General features: G+C 37.5%; 1 protein-coding gene across 2 annotated transcripts in view; it reads right to left on the reverse strand.

Annotated features, from left to right (window-relative positions):
* The window catches only part of ZNF451 (zinc finger protein 451), an 83,137-nt gene that overhangs the window by 47,646 nt on the left and 21,513 nt on the right, over positions 1 to 13,978 (reverse strand). For both annotated transcript variants that reach the window (XM_017512009.2, XM_017512010.2), the window contains one exon: positions 805 to 930. In XM_017512009.2, coding sequence (XP_017367498.1) covers positions 805 to 930 — 126 coding nt within the window. The remainder of the gene's footprint in view (positions 1 to 804; positions 931 to 13,978) is intronic.

Consider the following 13,978-nt stretch of genomic DNA (forward strand, 5'->3'; position numbering starts at 1 on the left):
ATGCATGCTAAAATTATAAAATCATAGTGTTTATTCTGACCTGGGAGATCATCTCTGAACTGTCCATTCACAGAATAAAACCCTAAATCTAAAACTAAGTGATCTGCTGAAATCTAAATAGCTGCTGGCCAGAGACATGATTTAAATTTCCATTTTTTTACTTTAAGTATGGAGTTGTTTTACCCAATGTATCAACATTCTACTCCTAAAAGACATTTGTCAGTACTGAGGGAATTCTTTAAGTAATTTCATTTGGGGCCTTCTAAAGCAAATCAAGGAAAAAATTTACATCATACAACATTCTAAAATGGCTTCATTTACCACATAGCAGCTCTTCTACAAACATGCTTCAAATTTTTTCCTTTTAGTAATGGATTTAAATTGGAAAGATTAGCTAAAGTTTGAGAAAGCAGTCTGGCTTTATCTGGGAGAAAATAATCTTTCAACAGCTGGTATCTATAAAAGCCCTGATAAACCCTTTTTCACTCTTATGATAAAATAACCAGAAACCTGTTAATTGCTCATCTGCTTTGAGAAATCCATGACTTTTAATTATCAAAAATGAAGTCCAACTCAGTTAATTATATTTTTTCCTCTTTTCCTATATACAGATAGGTTAAGAATCCAACAACTAAAAACAGATGTAAAAAGCTACTAGGAATTACTACTAAATTCATGAGCTATCTAGCGTACATCATGAGCTTTGATTAAACCACACCTTTTTTGATTAAAGGTTTCTCTTTACCAACTTTATTATAAATAATTCTTTAATTTAATAAAATACCAGTTAAAATAGCCACATACTCTGAATGCTCTATTCTTCTCTTCTTTCTGCTGTTTCTCCACTTCAACATGGCGGGCTAGACGAGCCAGAGTTAAGGCAACTTTATCCTTCTGATGATCAATATGGTCTTTACGTTTAACATTCTTCTATAAGGGAAAAATAATTTTCATTCTTTAATTAACAAAATTAGCATTTGGATAACACACATTCATCAAACAGCTACTATACTAAAGAACCATTTACTTGAGTTATATTTGTAAGAACCTATTTTGTGTATTGTGTTTTATGTGGTGTTTTGTAGGTCTGTCAATTATCCACCAGGATCTTTGGTTTTCAAGAAGTTAGACAAATGAGCTTCTAGGACATTTATCATCTTTATTCCCTTAAAAGTTGAAGAATAGGCCGGGCGCGGTGGCTCAAGCCTGTAATCCCAGCACTTTGGGAGGCCGAGGCGGGTGGATCACAAGGTCAAGAGATCAAGACCATCGTGGTCAACATGGTGAAACCCCGTCTCTACTAAAAACTATAAAAAATTAGCTGGGCATGGTGGCGCGTGCCTGTAGTCCCAGCTACTCAGGAGGCTGAGGCAGGAGAATTGCCTGAACCCAGGAGGCGGAGGTTGCGGTGAGCCGAGATCGCGCCATTGCACTCCAGCCTGGGTAACAAGAGTGAAACTCCGTCTCAAAAAAAAAAACAGTTGAAGAATAAACTCTTACATCTGTCAGAGAAGTAGGGTCATCAGGTGAAGTGCTAACCCCCAAAATTGGAGAGAGAGAGGTAAATAAAGAACATCAACTTACTAAAGCAGAAACCTTCTAACAGGAACCTCCATAGGAAACTAAACTAATGGATGCTTGGCATGGACAAGCCTGAGAATTTAAAACTCCAGGGGCCCTCACATATGATCCCATATTAACAGATGCAGAAAAAGCATTTAACAAAATCCAGCCCCCATTCATGAGAAAAACTCTCAGAAAAGTAAGAATAAAAGGGAGCTTTCTCTACTTTATAAAGACCATCTACAAAAAACCTACAGCTAACAACACACTTGATGAGAAACAAAGTCTTCACGCTAAGATAACGAACAAGGCAAGGATATCCCTCTTGCCGCTCCCAGCATTGTACTAGAATTCCTAGCTAATGAAGTAAGATGAGAAAAAGAAATAAAAGGCATACAGATTGGGAAGGAAGAAATAAAACTCTTTGTTTGCATCCACGTACAAAATCCAATATAATTAACAAAACCATTCCTGCAACTAATAAGCAATTATAGCAAGGTTGCAGGATACAAGGTTAATGTCAATTGATTTCCTATATGTCAGCCATGAACAAGTGGAATTTGAAGTTAAAAAACTACCACTTACCTTGGTACTCCCCACCAAATGAAATACTTAGGTATAAATATAACAAAATATGTTATATCTGTATGCAGAAAACTACAAAACTGATGAAAGCACTAAAAAAACCTTGTTTTATTTTAATTTTATATTCAAGAGTACATGTGTAGGTTAATTACAAGGGTACACTGCATGGTGCCAAAGTCTGGACTTCTACTGATCCCATTACCCGAAGAGTGAACACAGTATCCAACAGGAAGTTTTTCAGGCCTTGTCCCTTCACCTTCTCTCTCTCCTTTTGGCGTCCCAGTGTTTATTGTTCCCAACTTACTCTCCAAAATGAACCCAAGATTTAGCTCCCACTTATAAATGAGAACATGTGATACTTGTTCTGTTTCTGCATTAGTTTGCTTAGGGTAGCAGCTTCCAGTTGCATCCATGTTGCTGCACCTTTGCAGACTTTCATTCTTTATTATGGCTATGTAATATTCTGCAGTGTACATGTACCACATTTTCTTTATCCAACCAGTGATGATGGGCACACAGGTAGATTCCATGTCTTTGCTATTGTGAATAGTGCTGCTATGAACATACAAGTACATGTGTCTTTCTGGTGGAATTTCTTACTTATTTTTGAGATAGGGTCTCACTTCAACACTCAGCCTGAAGGGCTGTGGCATAATCACAACTCACTGTAGGCTTGACCTGAGGCTCAAGAAATCCTCCCATCTCAGCCTCCTGAGTAGCTGGGACTACAAGTGCACACCACCACACCTGGGTAACTTAATTTGTAGAGATGAAAGCCTGGTATGTTGCTTAAACTGGTCTTAAACTCCTAGGCCCAAGTGATCCTCCTGCCTCCGTTTCTCAAAATGCTGGGATTACAGGTGTGAGCCACTATGCCCAGCATTTTCCTTTGGATACATACCCAGTAATTGGACTGCTGGGTGGAATCGTAGTTCTGTTTTTGTTTTCTGAGAAATCTCTGAACTGCTTTCCACAGGAGATGAACTAATTTGCATTTCTACCAACAGTGTATCAATGTTTCCTTTTCTCTACAACCTTGCCAGCATCTGTTACTTTTTCATATAGAAACAGCCATTTTGACTCATGTGAGATGGTATCTCATTGTGGTTTTGATTTGCATCTCTCTGATGATTAGTCATGTTGAGCATTTTTTTCACGTTTGTTGGCTGCTTGTATGCTGTCTCTTTTGAGAAGTGTCTGTTCATGGCCTTGGCCCACTTTTTAATTAAACTGTTTAGTTTTTGTTGTTGTTGATTCATGTAAGTTCCTTACAGATTCTGGGTATTAGTCCTTTGTCAGGTGCATACTTTGCAAATATTTTCTCCCATTCTGTAGGTTGTCTGATAGCTCTGTTGATGGTTTCCTTAGCTGTGTAGAAGCTCTTTCATTTAATTAAGTACCATTTTTCTATTTTTGATTTTGTTCTATTTGCTTTTGGGGTCTGCATCATAAACTCTTTGCCTAGGCCAACGTCTAGAAGAGTATTTCCTAAGTTTTCTTCTAGAATTTTTATAGTTTCAGATCTATCATTTAAGTATTTAATCCTCTTGAGTTAATTTTTATACATGGTGAGAGGTACAATTTTACACTTCTGTATGTAGTTAGCCAGTTTCCCGGCATCATTTATTGAATAGAACATCCTTTCTCAATTGTTTATTTTTGTCGAGTTTGTTGAAGATGAGTTGCTGAGCTGGTTGTGCCTGTGCCACTTTATTCCTGGGTTCCCTAATTTATTCCATTGGCCCGTATGCCTATTTTTATATTGGTGCCATGCTGTTTTGGTTACTGTAGCCCTGTAGTATAATTTGACATTAGGTAATGCGATGTCTCTGGCTTTGTTCTTTTTGCTTAGGAATGTCTTAACTATTCAGGCTTTTTGATTACATATAACTTTTAGAATAGTTTTTTTCTACTTCTGTGAAAAACAACATTGGTAGTTTCATATGAACAGTGTTAAACCTATAGGATGCTTTGGGCAGAATGGCCATTTCAATGATATTGGGTCTTCCCACCCATAGGCATAGAATTTTTTTCCATTTGTTTGTCATTTATGATTTCTTTCATCAGTGGTTTTGTAGTTTTCCTCATAGAGATCTTCCACACCTTGGTTAGATGTAATGCTAGGTATTCAATTTTTTTGTGTGGCTGTTGTAAATAGGGTTGTAGTCTCCATTTGGTTTTCAGTTTGACTGCAATTGGTATACAGAAATGATACTGACTTTTTTAGTTGATTTTGTATCAAATAACTTCTCAAGAAGTAGAGAGATTCTTCATGTTTATGGACAGGAGACTCACTATTGTCAAGATGTCAATTCTCCTAACTTGATCTATACATTCAATACAATCACAATCAAAAGACTAACAGATTTTGTGGATAACAACAAACACATTCTGAAGTATATATGGTAAGGCAAAAAATTCCTATTAGCCAACTCAGTACTGAAGGAGAGCAAAGTCATAGGACTGACACAATCTGACTTCAAAACTTACTATAAAGCTACAGTAATCAAGACTGTGCGGTACTATCAAAAGAAAGGACAAATAGTCCAGAAACAGACCCACATAAATAATGCCAACTGCTCAATTTTGTGGTGAACTTAAAACTGCTCTTTTTAAAAAGTCTATTTTAAGAAAATAAAAATAATAGATCTTCTCTGGGTTTTTTTGTTTTTTTGTTTTAGGTGGAGTCTTGCTTTGTGGCCCAGGCTGGAGTATAGTGGCACAATCTTGGCTAACTGCAGCCTCCATCTCCTGAGTTCAAATGATTCTCCTGCCTCATCCTCTGAGTAGCTGAGATTACAGGTGCATGCCACCATCCACCTAATTTTTGTATTTTTAGTAGAGATGGGGTTTCTCCATGTTGGTCAGGCTGGTCTCAAACTCCTGACCTCAGGTGATCCACCTGCTTCAGCCTCCCAAAGTGCTGGGATTACAAGCGTGAGCCACTATGACCGGCCTTCCCTGTTTTTTCCTACCATGATGATTTGTTACAAATAAAACATCACTCTTTGGCTAAATCAATCACATATGTACAACCCAATTTTTATCTAAAGTAGGATAGTGGTACATTAGCCAAGTCAAACAGCAGGCATGACTTCTAGATGTAAGACAGATGTCATACTGAAGGAAGCATATATAAAAAGGCCAAATTGGTATTTTCAGTATCAGGCTACACCTTTGCAGTAGGGAATGTTTATAGGACCACTTTGGGTAGAAGTAACCCCAGCTCACTTTCTGACTACTTGGGCAGCATACAGTCTGGCACCCAGGTAGTAGGTGACATTCTACTAGCTTCAAAATATCTTTCTACAAGTTACAGGGCAATGCAAGTCCTTAGAAACAGCAGTCACATAAAGTTATTTTTCTAAACTTTGATCCCTTAGTACAAGTAAATCTGTCTTAAAAGCAAATTAATAGTGGAGCATAGTGGCTCACATTTGTAATCCCAGCACTTTGGGAGCTAAGGCAGGATCGCTTGAGTCTAGGAGTTGGAGACCAGCCTGGCTAACAATGCAAGACCTCATCTCTACAAAAAAAGTAAAAGCTTAGCTGGGTGTGGTGGCATATGCCTATAGTCTCAGCTACTTGAGTTCGAGGCTGCAATGAGCTATGATCCAGCTAGCACTCCATCCTGGGTGACAACAAAGTGAGACCCTGTCTTCTAAAAAAAAACGGGGAGGGAAAGGCTACTAATAGCTATATAAGAAAAATAATTGTAGTAAATAACGACAGGTTTTACTTGACCTCCATAAGGTGATGGTAAGGCTACAGCTTAATTTTAGAGTAAAGTTGAAGAGATTAAATTTACTCCTTGCAAAAACAACAAAATGTAGGTACTACCTTGAGAAGGAAATTTAGTGTAGATCATAAATACAAATTTTAAAGATGTTAGTAAAATTTTTAAATGGGAATAGTGTGTGTTAACTTTCTTGACACAGATAATACTTTTTAGGTTTTAAACTTTAACAAAAGTCATGCTTGAAAGTCCTGGTAAACTAAGGTCACATTAACAAACAGGCAAAGTGGACAAGGTATAAATAAATTACAGTTTACCTATCAAAAACAAAAACAAGGCCGAGCGGGTGGCTCAAGCCTGTAATCCCAGCACTCTGGGAGGCCGAGGCGGGTGGATCACGAGGTCAGGAGATCGAGACCATCCTGGTCAACACGGTGAAACCCCGTCTCTACTAAAAATACAAAAAATTAGCTGGGCATGGCGGCGCGTGCCTGTAATCCCAGCTACTCAGGAGGCTGAGGCAGGAGAATTGCCTGAACCCAGGAGGCGGAGGTTGCGGTGAGCTGAGATCGCGCCATTGCATTCCAGCCTGGGTAACAAGAGTGAAACTCCGTCTCAAAAAAAAAAAAAAACAAAAACAAACAAACAAAAGTGACAGTAATGACAATTCTCCTACAAGGTTAAAAGAAGGGGTAACATCCTAAATAGAAAATATATGTTATGCCTAAATTTGTCTGGAGACTAGAAGCTGTAGAAAACTAATCAAGCTATTTTAAGTTGCTACCCTTACACCAAACAAAATTATTTCCTACTGAAACATTAAGTCACTTATGCAGCCATGTGAGTGTGAGGATAGGAAATCAAGGGATTTTTTGGTCCCTCTGTAATTCCTGTGTCACAACAACAATGTGAATATTCTAGGGACAGGAAGAAGGCTATGTTTTGGATAAATTTAGGTAATCCTAACTCAGGAAGAACTACCCCTGAATTGATGTTTCTACTATTATTTTATTTTCTCCTAGGCCATAATAAAACCACCATTTAAAATCACTTTTGAAGTTACAGTCATTCAGGAAATTACATAATATTTATTCTTCTTCATGTTTACTTTAAAGCATACTTAATGATTCTGATGCAATATTTCTCATTGACCTTTCCATATACTCTTGATGCAAAGGTCAATGAAAATTAAATTCAGAAACATGGCAATTACATCTCCAGTAGGAAAAAATTTCAGTAATCCACTAGCCAACATTAAGTATGTTCTTAAAACTTTACTCCCTTCGAATTATGCTCACATGCTATCAAAACACTCACAACACTAGGAAGATAAGTTGTTTAGCGATTTAAACATTCATTTGGATCTCTTCAACTTTACTCTAAAATTAAGCTGTAGCCTTACCATCACCTTATGGAGGTCAAGTAAAACCTGTCGTTATTTACTACAATTATTTTTCTTATATAGCTAGTAGTAACCTACATATTTTATTTAACTACAAGTTGAGCTTCCCTAATCCAAAAATCTAAAAAATTGCTCCAAAATCCATAACTTTTTGAGTGCCTGTATGAAGCTCAAAGGGAACATTCCTTGGAGCATTTCAGATTTCAGATTTTCGTATCAGCAATGTTCAACCAACAGCTTTAATGTAAATATTCCAAAATCCAAAAATATCTAAAATCCAAAAACTTCTGTTCCCAAGCATTTCGGATAAAGGACACTCATCTTGTATATGGTTATGTCTCAATGAACTGCCTCTCTTATTCCCTGCTAATTTTGCCGACCTATTTATTCTCTTTCATAACACTGAAGGGCTAAAAAAACCCACAAGCCCTAATCCTGAAAACAAAGACATCTTAGAATTGACTCTGCGCTGTCTTCTTCCAACTGACGAGAAAGTTTCTCCCTTTTTTTTCCTTCTTTAGAGCCAGGGTCCTCTGGCTGGACTCAAATGCTGGGCTCAAGCAATCCTCCCACCTCATCCTAGAAAGTAGCTGGGATTATAGGTACATGCAACCATGCCCACTTCTATTTTATTCTTAAAAAGGAAGTAAAAAAGGAACTCTAGCTACCAACATTGAAAGCAGATTTGGAAGAAATCTGCTAGGAAGAGAGGAAAAGGAACAGTAGCAAAGAAAGCAAGGGTTTCAACTCTTAAATCTTTGCCAATTTTGAAGCTAGCACTTTAAAACTGAAAAAACAGACATATTAAAGAAAGATGTTTTAAACTGGGAAAACATTAGGTATACGAGGCAGACTCTATTAGTCATATAAAATTTTTCTTTTTTTTTTTTGAGATAGAGTCTCGCTCTGTCACCCAGGCTAGAGTGTGGTGGTGTGATCTCAGCTGACTACAACCTTTGCCTTCCAGATTCAAGCAATTGTCCTGCCTCAGTCTCCCGAGTTGCTGGGATTACAAGTGTGCACCACTACACCCAGCTAATTTTTGTATTTTTAGTAGAGATGGGGTTTCGCCATGTTGGCCAGGCTGGTCTCAAACTCTGACCTTGAGTGATCCACCAGTCTCAGTGCCCAGTCCATACAATATTTTTCCATTACAAATCTTGGGTTTAGGGATAAAGGTTGCTGGTTAAAGGGGCCACTCAATTCTTAGCACCAAGAATTTCTACCATTCCCCTAATGCCACGATGCTGAAGTGTAATTTAATGTGAAAATATAAAATTCCAGAACTGCTTTTCTTAGGCTGGATTTGTTATCTCCCATAAAGCCTATAACTTGAGTTATCACTTAGGTCTTTGGAGCTTTTCTAAGAAAGGTCAAGCTTTCCCAGGCATGGCGGCTCATGCCTGTAATCCCAGCACTTTGGGAGGCTGAGGTGGGTGGATCATGAGGTCAGGAGACCAGTCTGGCCAATATGGCAAAACCATGTTGCCTTCTACTAAAATCTACTAAAAATACAAAAATTAGCTTGAGCGTGGTGGTGTGCACCTGCATCCCCAGCTACTCAGGAGGATGAGGCAGAATAGCTTGAATCCAGGAGGCAGAGGTTGCAGAGAGCTGAACTCACACCACTGCACTTCAGCCTCAGCAATACACAGAGACTCCATCTCAAAAACAACAACAAAAAGAAAGGTCAGGCTTTCAGACATGGCTTGAATTGACTTCTCAAGCTAGAATTCAATTGGCTCTGAATCCATGGCAAAAATAATGGGCTTTTAAGTTTCACTGTGAATAAAAGCAGCTATCCTCCTTGAAGAACTTCCTATGGTCACCTGGAATAATGTCTTCAAATAAAACACCTAATATTAAAGAGTCCATACCGACAGTGAATAAGTTATCAAATGCTAGCCAATCAGTGTTGGGAAGAGGCATAGGAAAACCTTAGGAAAAATATTGGGGAAATTGGGGGTCCTCTGTTTGTCAATACTTTAGATCAATCTTTGCATCAGCAGTTTTCTTCCATACCCAGAATTGCACAGAATTAAGGAGGATGTAAAGCCAGAAGAAGCTTAGACAGATTCTGGTTCAGTCATTATGAAATTCTTACATTCTTGAATATATTTGTTTATATCAGGTAAAACATTCACAGAACAAATTTCGGTTGTACCTGGAAATGACAGTCATATTCAGGATACTGGTTAGACCTGAGGACACATATCCATGAAAGTTAAGCATATACAGGTAAAGCAACAATTCTAGAGAACAACAATGCTTATCTTTTATGTGTATCCAGGTAGAGTTATAGCAGAAAGTCCAAGTCTAGAAATGACAACCTGACACAAAACTCCATCATCAATGAAATGATCATGTTAAACTTTACATTTCAATATCTCTTCCCTATTAGTACTTCTATATATAGGCTACATATATATATATTGTGTGTGTGTGTGTGTGTGTGTGTGTGTGTGTGTATACATATACTAATTGATAGATCTATTAGATAGATTAAATAATTTTTTTCTGACAGGATCTTGCTTTTTCACCCAGGCTAGAGAGCAATGGTATGACCACAGCTCACTGCAGCCTCAACCTCCTGGGCTCACTTAAGTGATTCTCCCACTTCTGCTTCCTGAGTAGCTGGGCCTACAGGCATGTAGCAACAAGCCCAGCTGGTTTTTTGGGTTTTTTTCCCCATGAAGACAGAGTCTTGCAGTATTCCCAAGCTGTTGAACTCCTGGCCTCAAGCAATCCTCCCACCAAGTCCTCCCAAAGTGCTAGAATTATAGGCATGAACCACTGTGCCAAGCAACACTCCTATTTTTTAAGTAAAAATGATCCTGTAAATATATATAAGTAAAATCTAGAAGGCTATGCAAACCAAAATGTTAAATAGTGGTTACTTCTGTCTAGACTGTTTTCTCCTTTTCTATATCTATTCTCTAATTTTTCTACAATCAGCATATGTAATAAAATTAACAAATTTTAATTGTTAATGAAAAAGATTATATAAAGACAAAAATGTTAAGAATCTCAATCTTTTGTTTGGGAATATAATAGATTTGGTTTAAATCACTAATTTTACCTTATAAAAATATGTTTAATATCCATCCTACACAAATATAGGCAGAAATGCTGCATCTAGAAGAAACATAATCTATTAGTAAATTGTATGTAACTTCTCAGATTTTTGTCTCTAGATGTTTAATGACTGAGTTACCTTATTTTTCAAACCCAATAGAAACATATTAATCAAGAATTAAAGAAAGTCACTTTCAGTTCAACAAGCTTAATGGCTATGGGAAAATATTTTTACACAAATTTCAAGCCAAATAGCATTATCATTTTAAAGCAAAAAACATTTAGCTAAAACGCAAACTTGTATTATTTTTCTTTACTTACGTATATGGTTTTCCTAAAAGCACGTTTGATTTTGTATTTTAAAATGTATTTAAACTACTGACGAAAGTACACTCAGTCAAATTGAAAGCTGAAACTCAAAAATACATGCTTATTCAGCTCACTTAGACCTGACCTTCCTCTATTCTTGTTTGGAATGTAAATACAGAAAGTAGGATTCTTAGTTTTTCCAGTCACAAAGATAAGTTCTCTTAGTTGAGTTTAACTAATTTGCTCAAGAGGAAGCTAATTAAACACCAAAATAAATTTTTAGTAGAAGCTAAATTTCTACTTGAGGACCTTCAGAGGAATGCACATGACTTCACAGGCGAACTTTCTTTTAAAATTTATCTACAAATGCCTATTTCTTGAACAATTCTCTCTCGATCCTGAAAATGTCATACGGTTTAGAGAGCTCAATGCCAGGCAAAAATGACTCTGAACTATTTATTAAACACTTTTCTTAAAAGACCCATGAATATATTTTTTACAAATAGTAAATTCAGGCAGATCTTTTACTTTATTCTTCACACATCACTCACCATAAAGCTGAGCCTCTGAGTAACTTCTTCCTGTGATAACTACCTAAATCAGTACGTAGAAATGTTTGCAAAGATCAAATCAAAGGAAATGCAGAATTAATGTAGTGATTTTGCTTTTGCAAAGCAATTTCTAGAACACAATATTAAAAAGCAGGACTAGGTAAAGAAAATATAGTACATATACACCATGGACTACCATATGGCCAAAAAAGAATGAGATCATGTCCTCTGCAGGAACATGGATGGAGCTGGAGGGCTTAGTGAACTAACACAGGAACAGAAAACCAAATATGCATGTTCTCATTTATAAGTGGGCACTAAATAATGAGCACCAATGGGCACAAATAGGGGAATAGCAGACACTGGGCCTACTTAAGGGAGAAGGGTGGGGGAAGGGAGAAGACCAGAAAAACAATAACTATCGGTTACCATGCTTAGTACCTAGGTGACAAAATAATCTGTACCCCAAACCCCCGAGACACAAGTATACCTATAAAACCAAACAAACCTGTACATGTACCCATGAACCCAAAATAAAGGCTTAAAAAAAAGAAAAAAGAACGAAAAGCAGGGCTTCATAGAACAAATTATTTTACAATGGTTCTTAGCATTGTACTACTTTGCAGCTTAACGCTAAACAAATGACTTATATTTGTAAATCGTGATTACTAATTTCTAAAAAGCACTTTAGTTCTTGATGGACCAAAAAGCTTCCAGTTTATATTTTCTACAAAATTACTTTAATGGAAAATGAATATATTATCAATATTAAATCACTAGGCCTCTCTGTGAAATGAATAATTTTGCTGCATCTCCACACACACAGTGATATAACCTGGGGAGAAAGCACTCTACAAGAACACTTGCTACCCCATGAAGTGAACACAACAAGCCAGTTTCCTATCTGACTCACCATAGGCATATTCTAGTTACTGAAAAAGCCAGTAATAAGAAAAGATACAATTTGTAGGAGGGAGGAAGGTAAAGAATAAGGTGAGGGGATATACACAAAACAATCCAAGGCAGAGGTTTATTTATGGTCATAATATCTTCCCCAATATCAGTTGGCACGGATTACACAGAGGAGCACTAACTGGAAATTATTTCTTTCATAGTCTCTACCTTCTATGTAAGGGACTCCAAGTTTAAAGAAAACTCAAAGGAACAACCAGCTGCAAAAGAATTAACTTTGCACATCATCAAAGTATCTGACTAGTGCATTTGGTTTGAATAGAATTCCTGCAACAAATGGATTACTTCACAGAAACTCAATTTCAAAGTCTGCTTATGACGACCGCCAATCCTAAAACTTCAATCCATTGTTTGGTCTGAAGTTTGCACTCTGCAAAAATTCTGTTTACCAGAAGCCCCTTCTACTCAACTTATAATTCAAACCATATCCCAAATAACACTTTGAAAAGCAATGGTTTTTCCTCAAGAATTTTATATCCAAATACAGATAAAGCAGGTGAGATAAACACAGCAAAACTGTGCAACATTTATTTACTATCTCTAGCAGCAAAGCTTTAGAACCAGGAAACCAACTTTTAACAAAGCAATCTCCTTCCCACCCCAACTAGTTGTTTACAAAGTACACAGATCTTCTTTATATGCACAAATCTTAAAACATATAGATATACCCCATTATGTAAAGTACCTTATTCAGTTAAGAAGGCTAGTCCCATCAAACCTGTTAAATAAGATTTTCCTATATTATCTTTTGAGTAAATTGCCAACATCTATTTCTATAAAAATCCTTTTAGGAAAATGACTTTCATCTTCCTTCAGTACAAGACAAAAAATAACAATAATAATACAACTTTGGAACTTACGAGAACTTTAAAATACATGGCCAGGTGCAGTGGCTCACACCTATAATCCCTGCACTTTGGGAGGCCGAGGCAGGTGGATCACCTGAGGTGGGTAGATCACTTGAGGTCAAGAGTTCAAAACCAGCCTAGTCAACATGATGAAATCTCGTATCTACTAAAAAAATAAAAATTAGTCAAGTGTGGTGGTGGGTGCCTGCAATTCCAGCTACTCAGGAGGCTAAAGCAGGAGAATCACTTGAACCTGGGAGGCAGAGGATGCAGCAAGGCAAGATCACACCACTGCCCTCCAGCCTGAGTGACAGAGCGAGACTTGGTCTCCACAAAAACAAAATAAAACATTAACTCTGAATATGAAGTGTGACAAAGCCAAAGGGAGTTACAATTTCTTAACCCTAAGTGGCACTGTTCTGCCTCTGGCACAGAAGAAAAAAAAAAAAAAAAGATGAACTATAGAGAAGATAAAAGTAAAAAAGGGAGTAGGGCCTGGTGTGGTGGTGGCTCACACCTGTAATCCCAGCACTTTGAGAGGCTGAGGCTGAGAGATCACTTGTAGTCAGGCATTTGAGACCAGCCTGGCCAACATAGCGAACTGCCCCCCCCACCCGTCTCTACTAAAAACACAAAAAATTAGCCAGGCATGGTGGCACATGCCTGTAATCCTAGCTACTTGGAAGGTCGAGGCAGGAGAATCACTTGAACCNTCTCTACTAAAAACACAAAAAATTAGCCAGGCATGGTGGCACATGCCTGTAATCCTAGCTACTTGGAAGGTCGAGGCAGGAGAATCACTTGAACCCAGGAGGCAGAAGTTACAGTCAGCCAGGACTGCGCCACTACACTCAGCCTGGGCATCATAGTAAGACTCTTTTTTTTTAAAAAAGGTAAAGGTGGCCAAGAGCAAGGAAAGAAACTTAAGAGAAAAAAC

Source organism: Cebus imitator, unplaced genomic scaffold (assembly GCF_001604975.1).
Source record: "Cebus imitator isolate Cc_AM_T3 unplaced genomic scaffold, Cebus_imitator-1.0 Scaffold460, whole genome shotgun sequence".
NCBI classification, from domain to species: Eukaryota; Metazoa; Chordata; class Mammalia; order Primates; family Cebidae; genus Cebus; species Cebus imitator.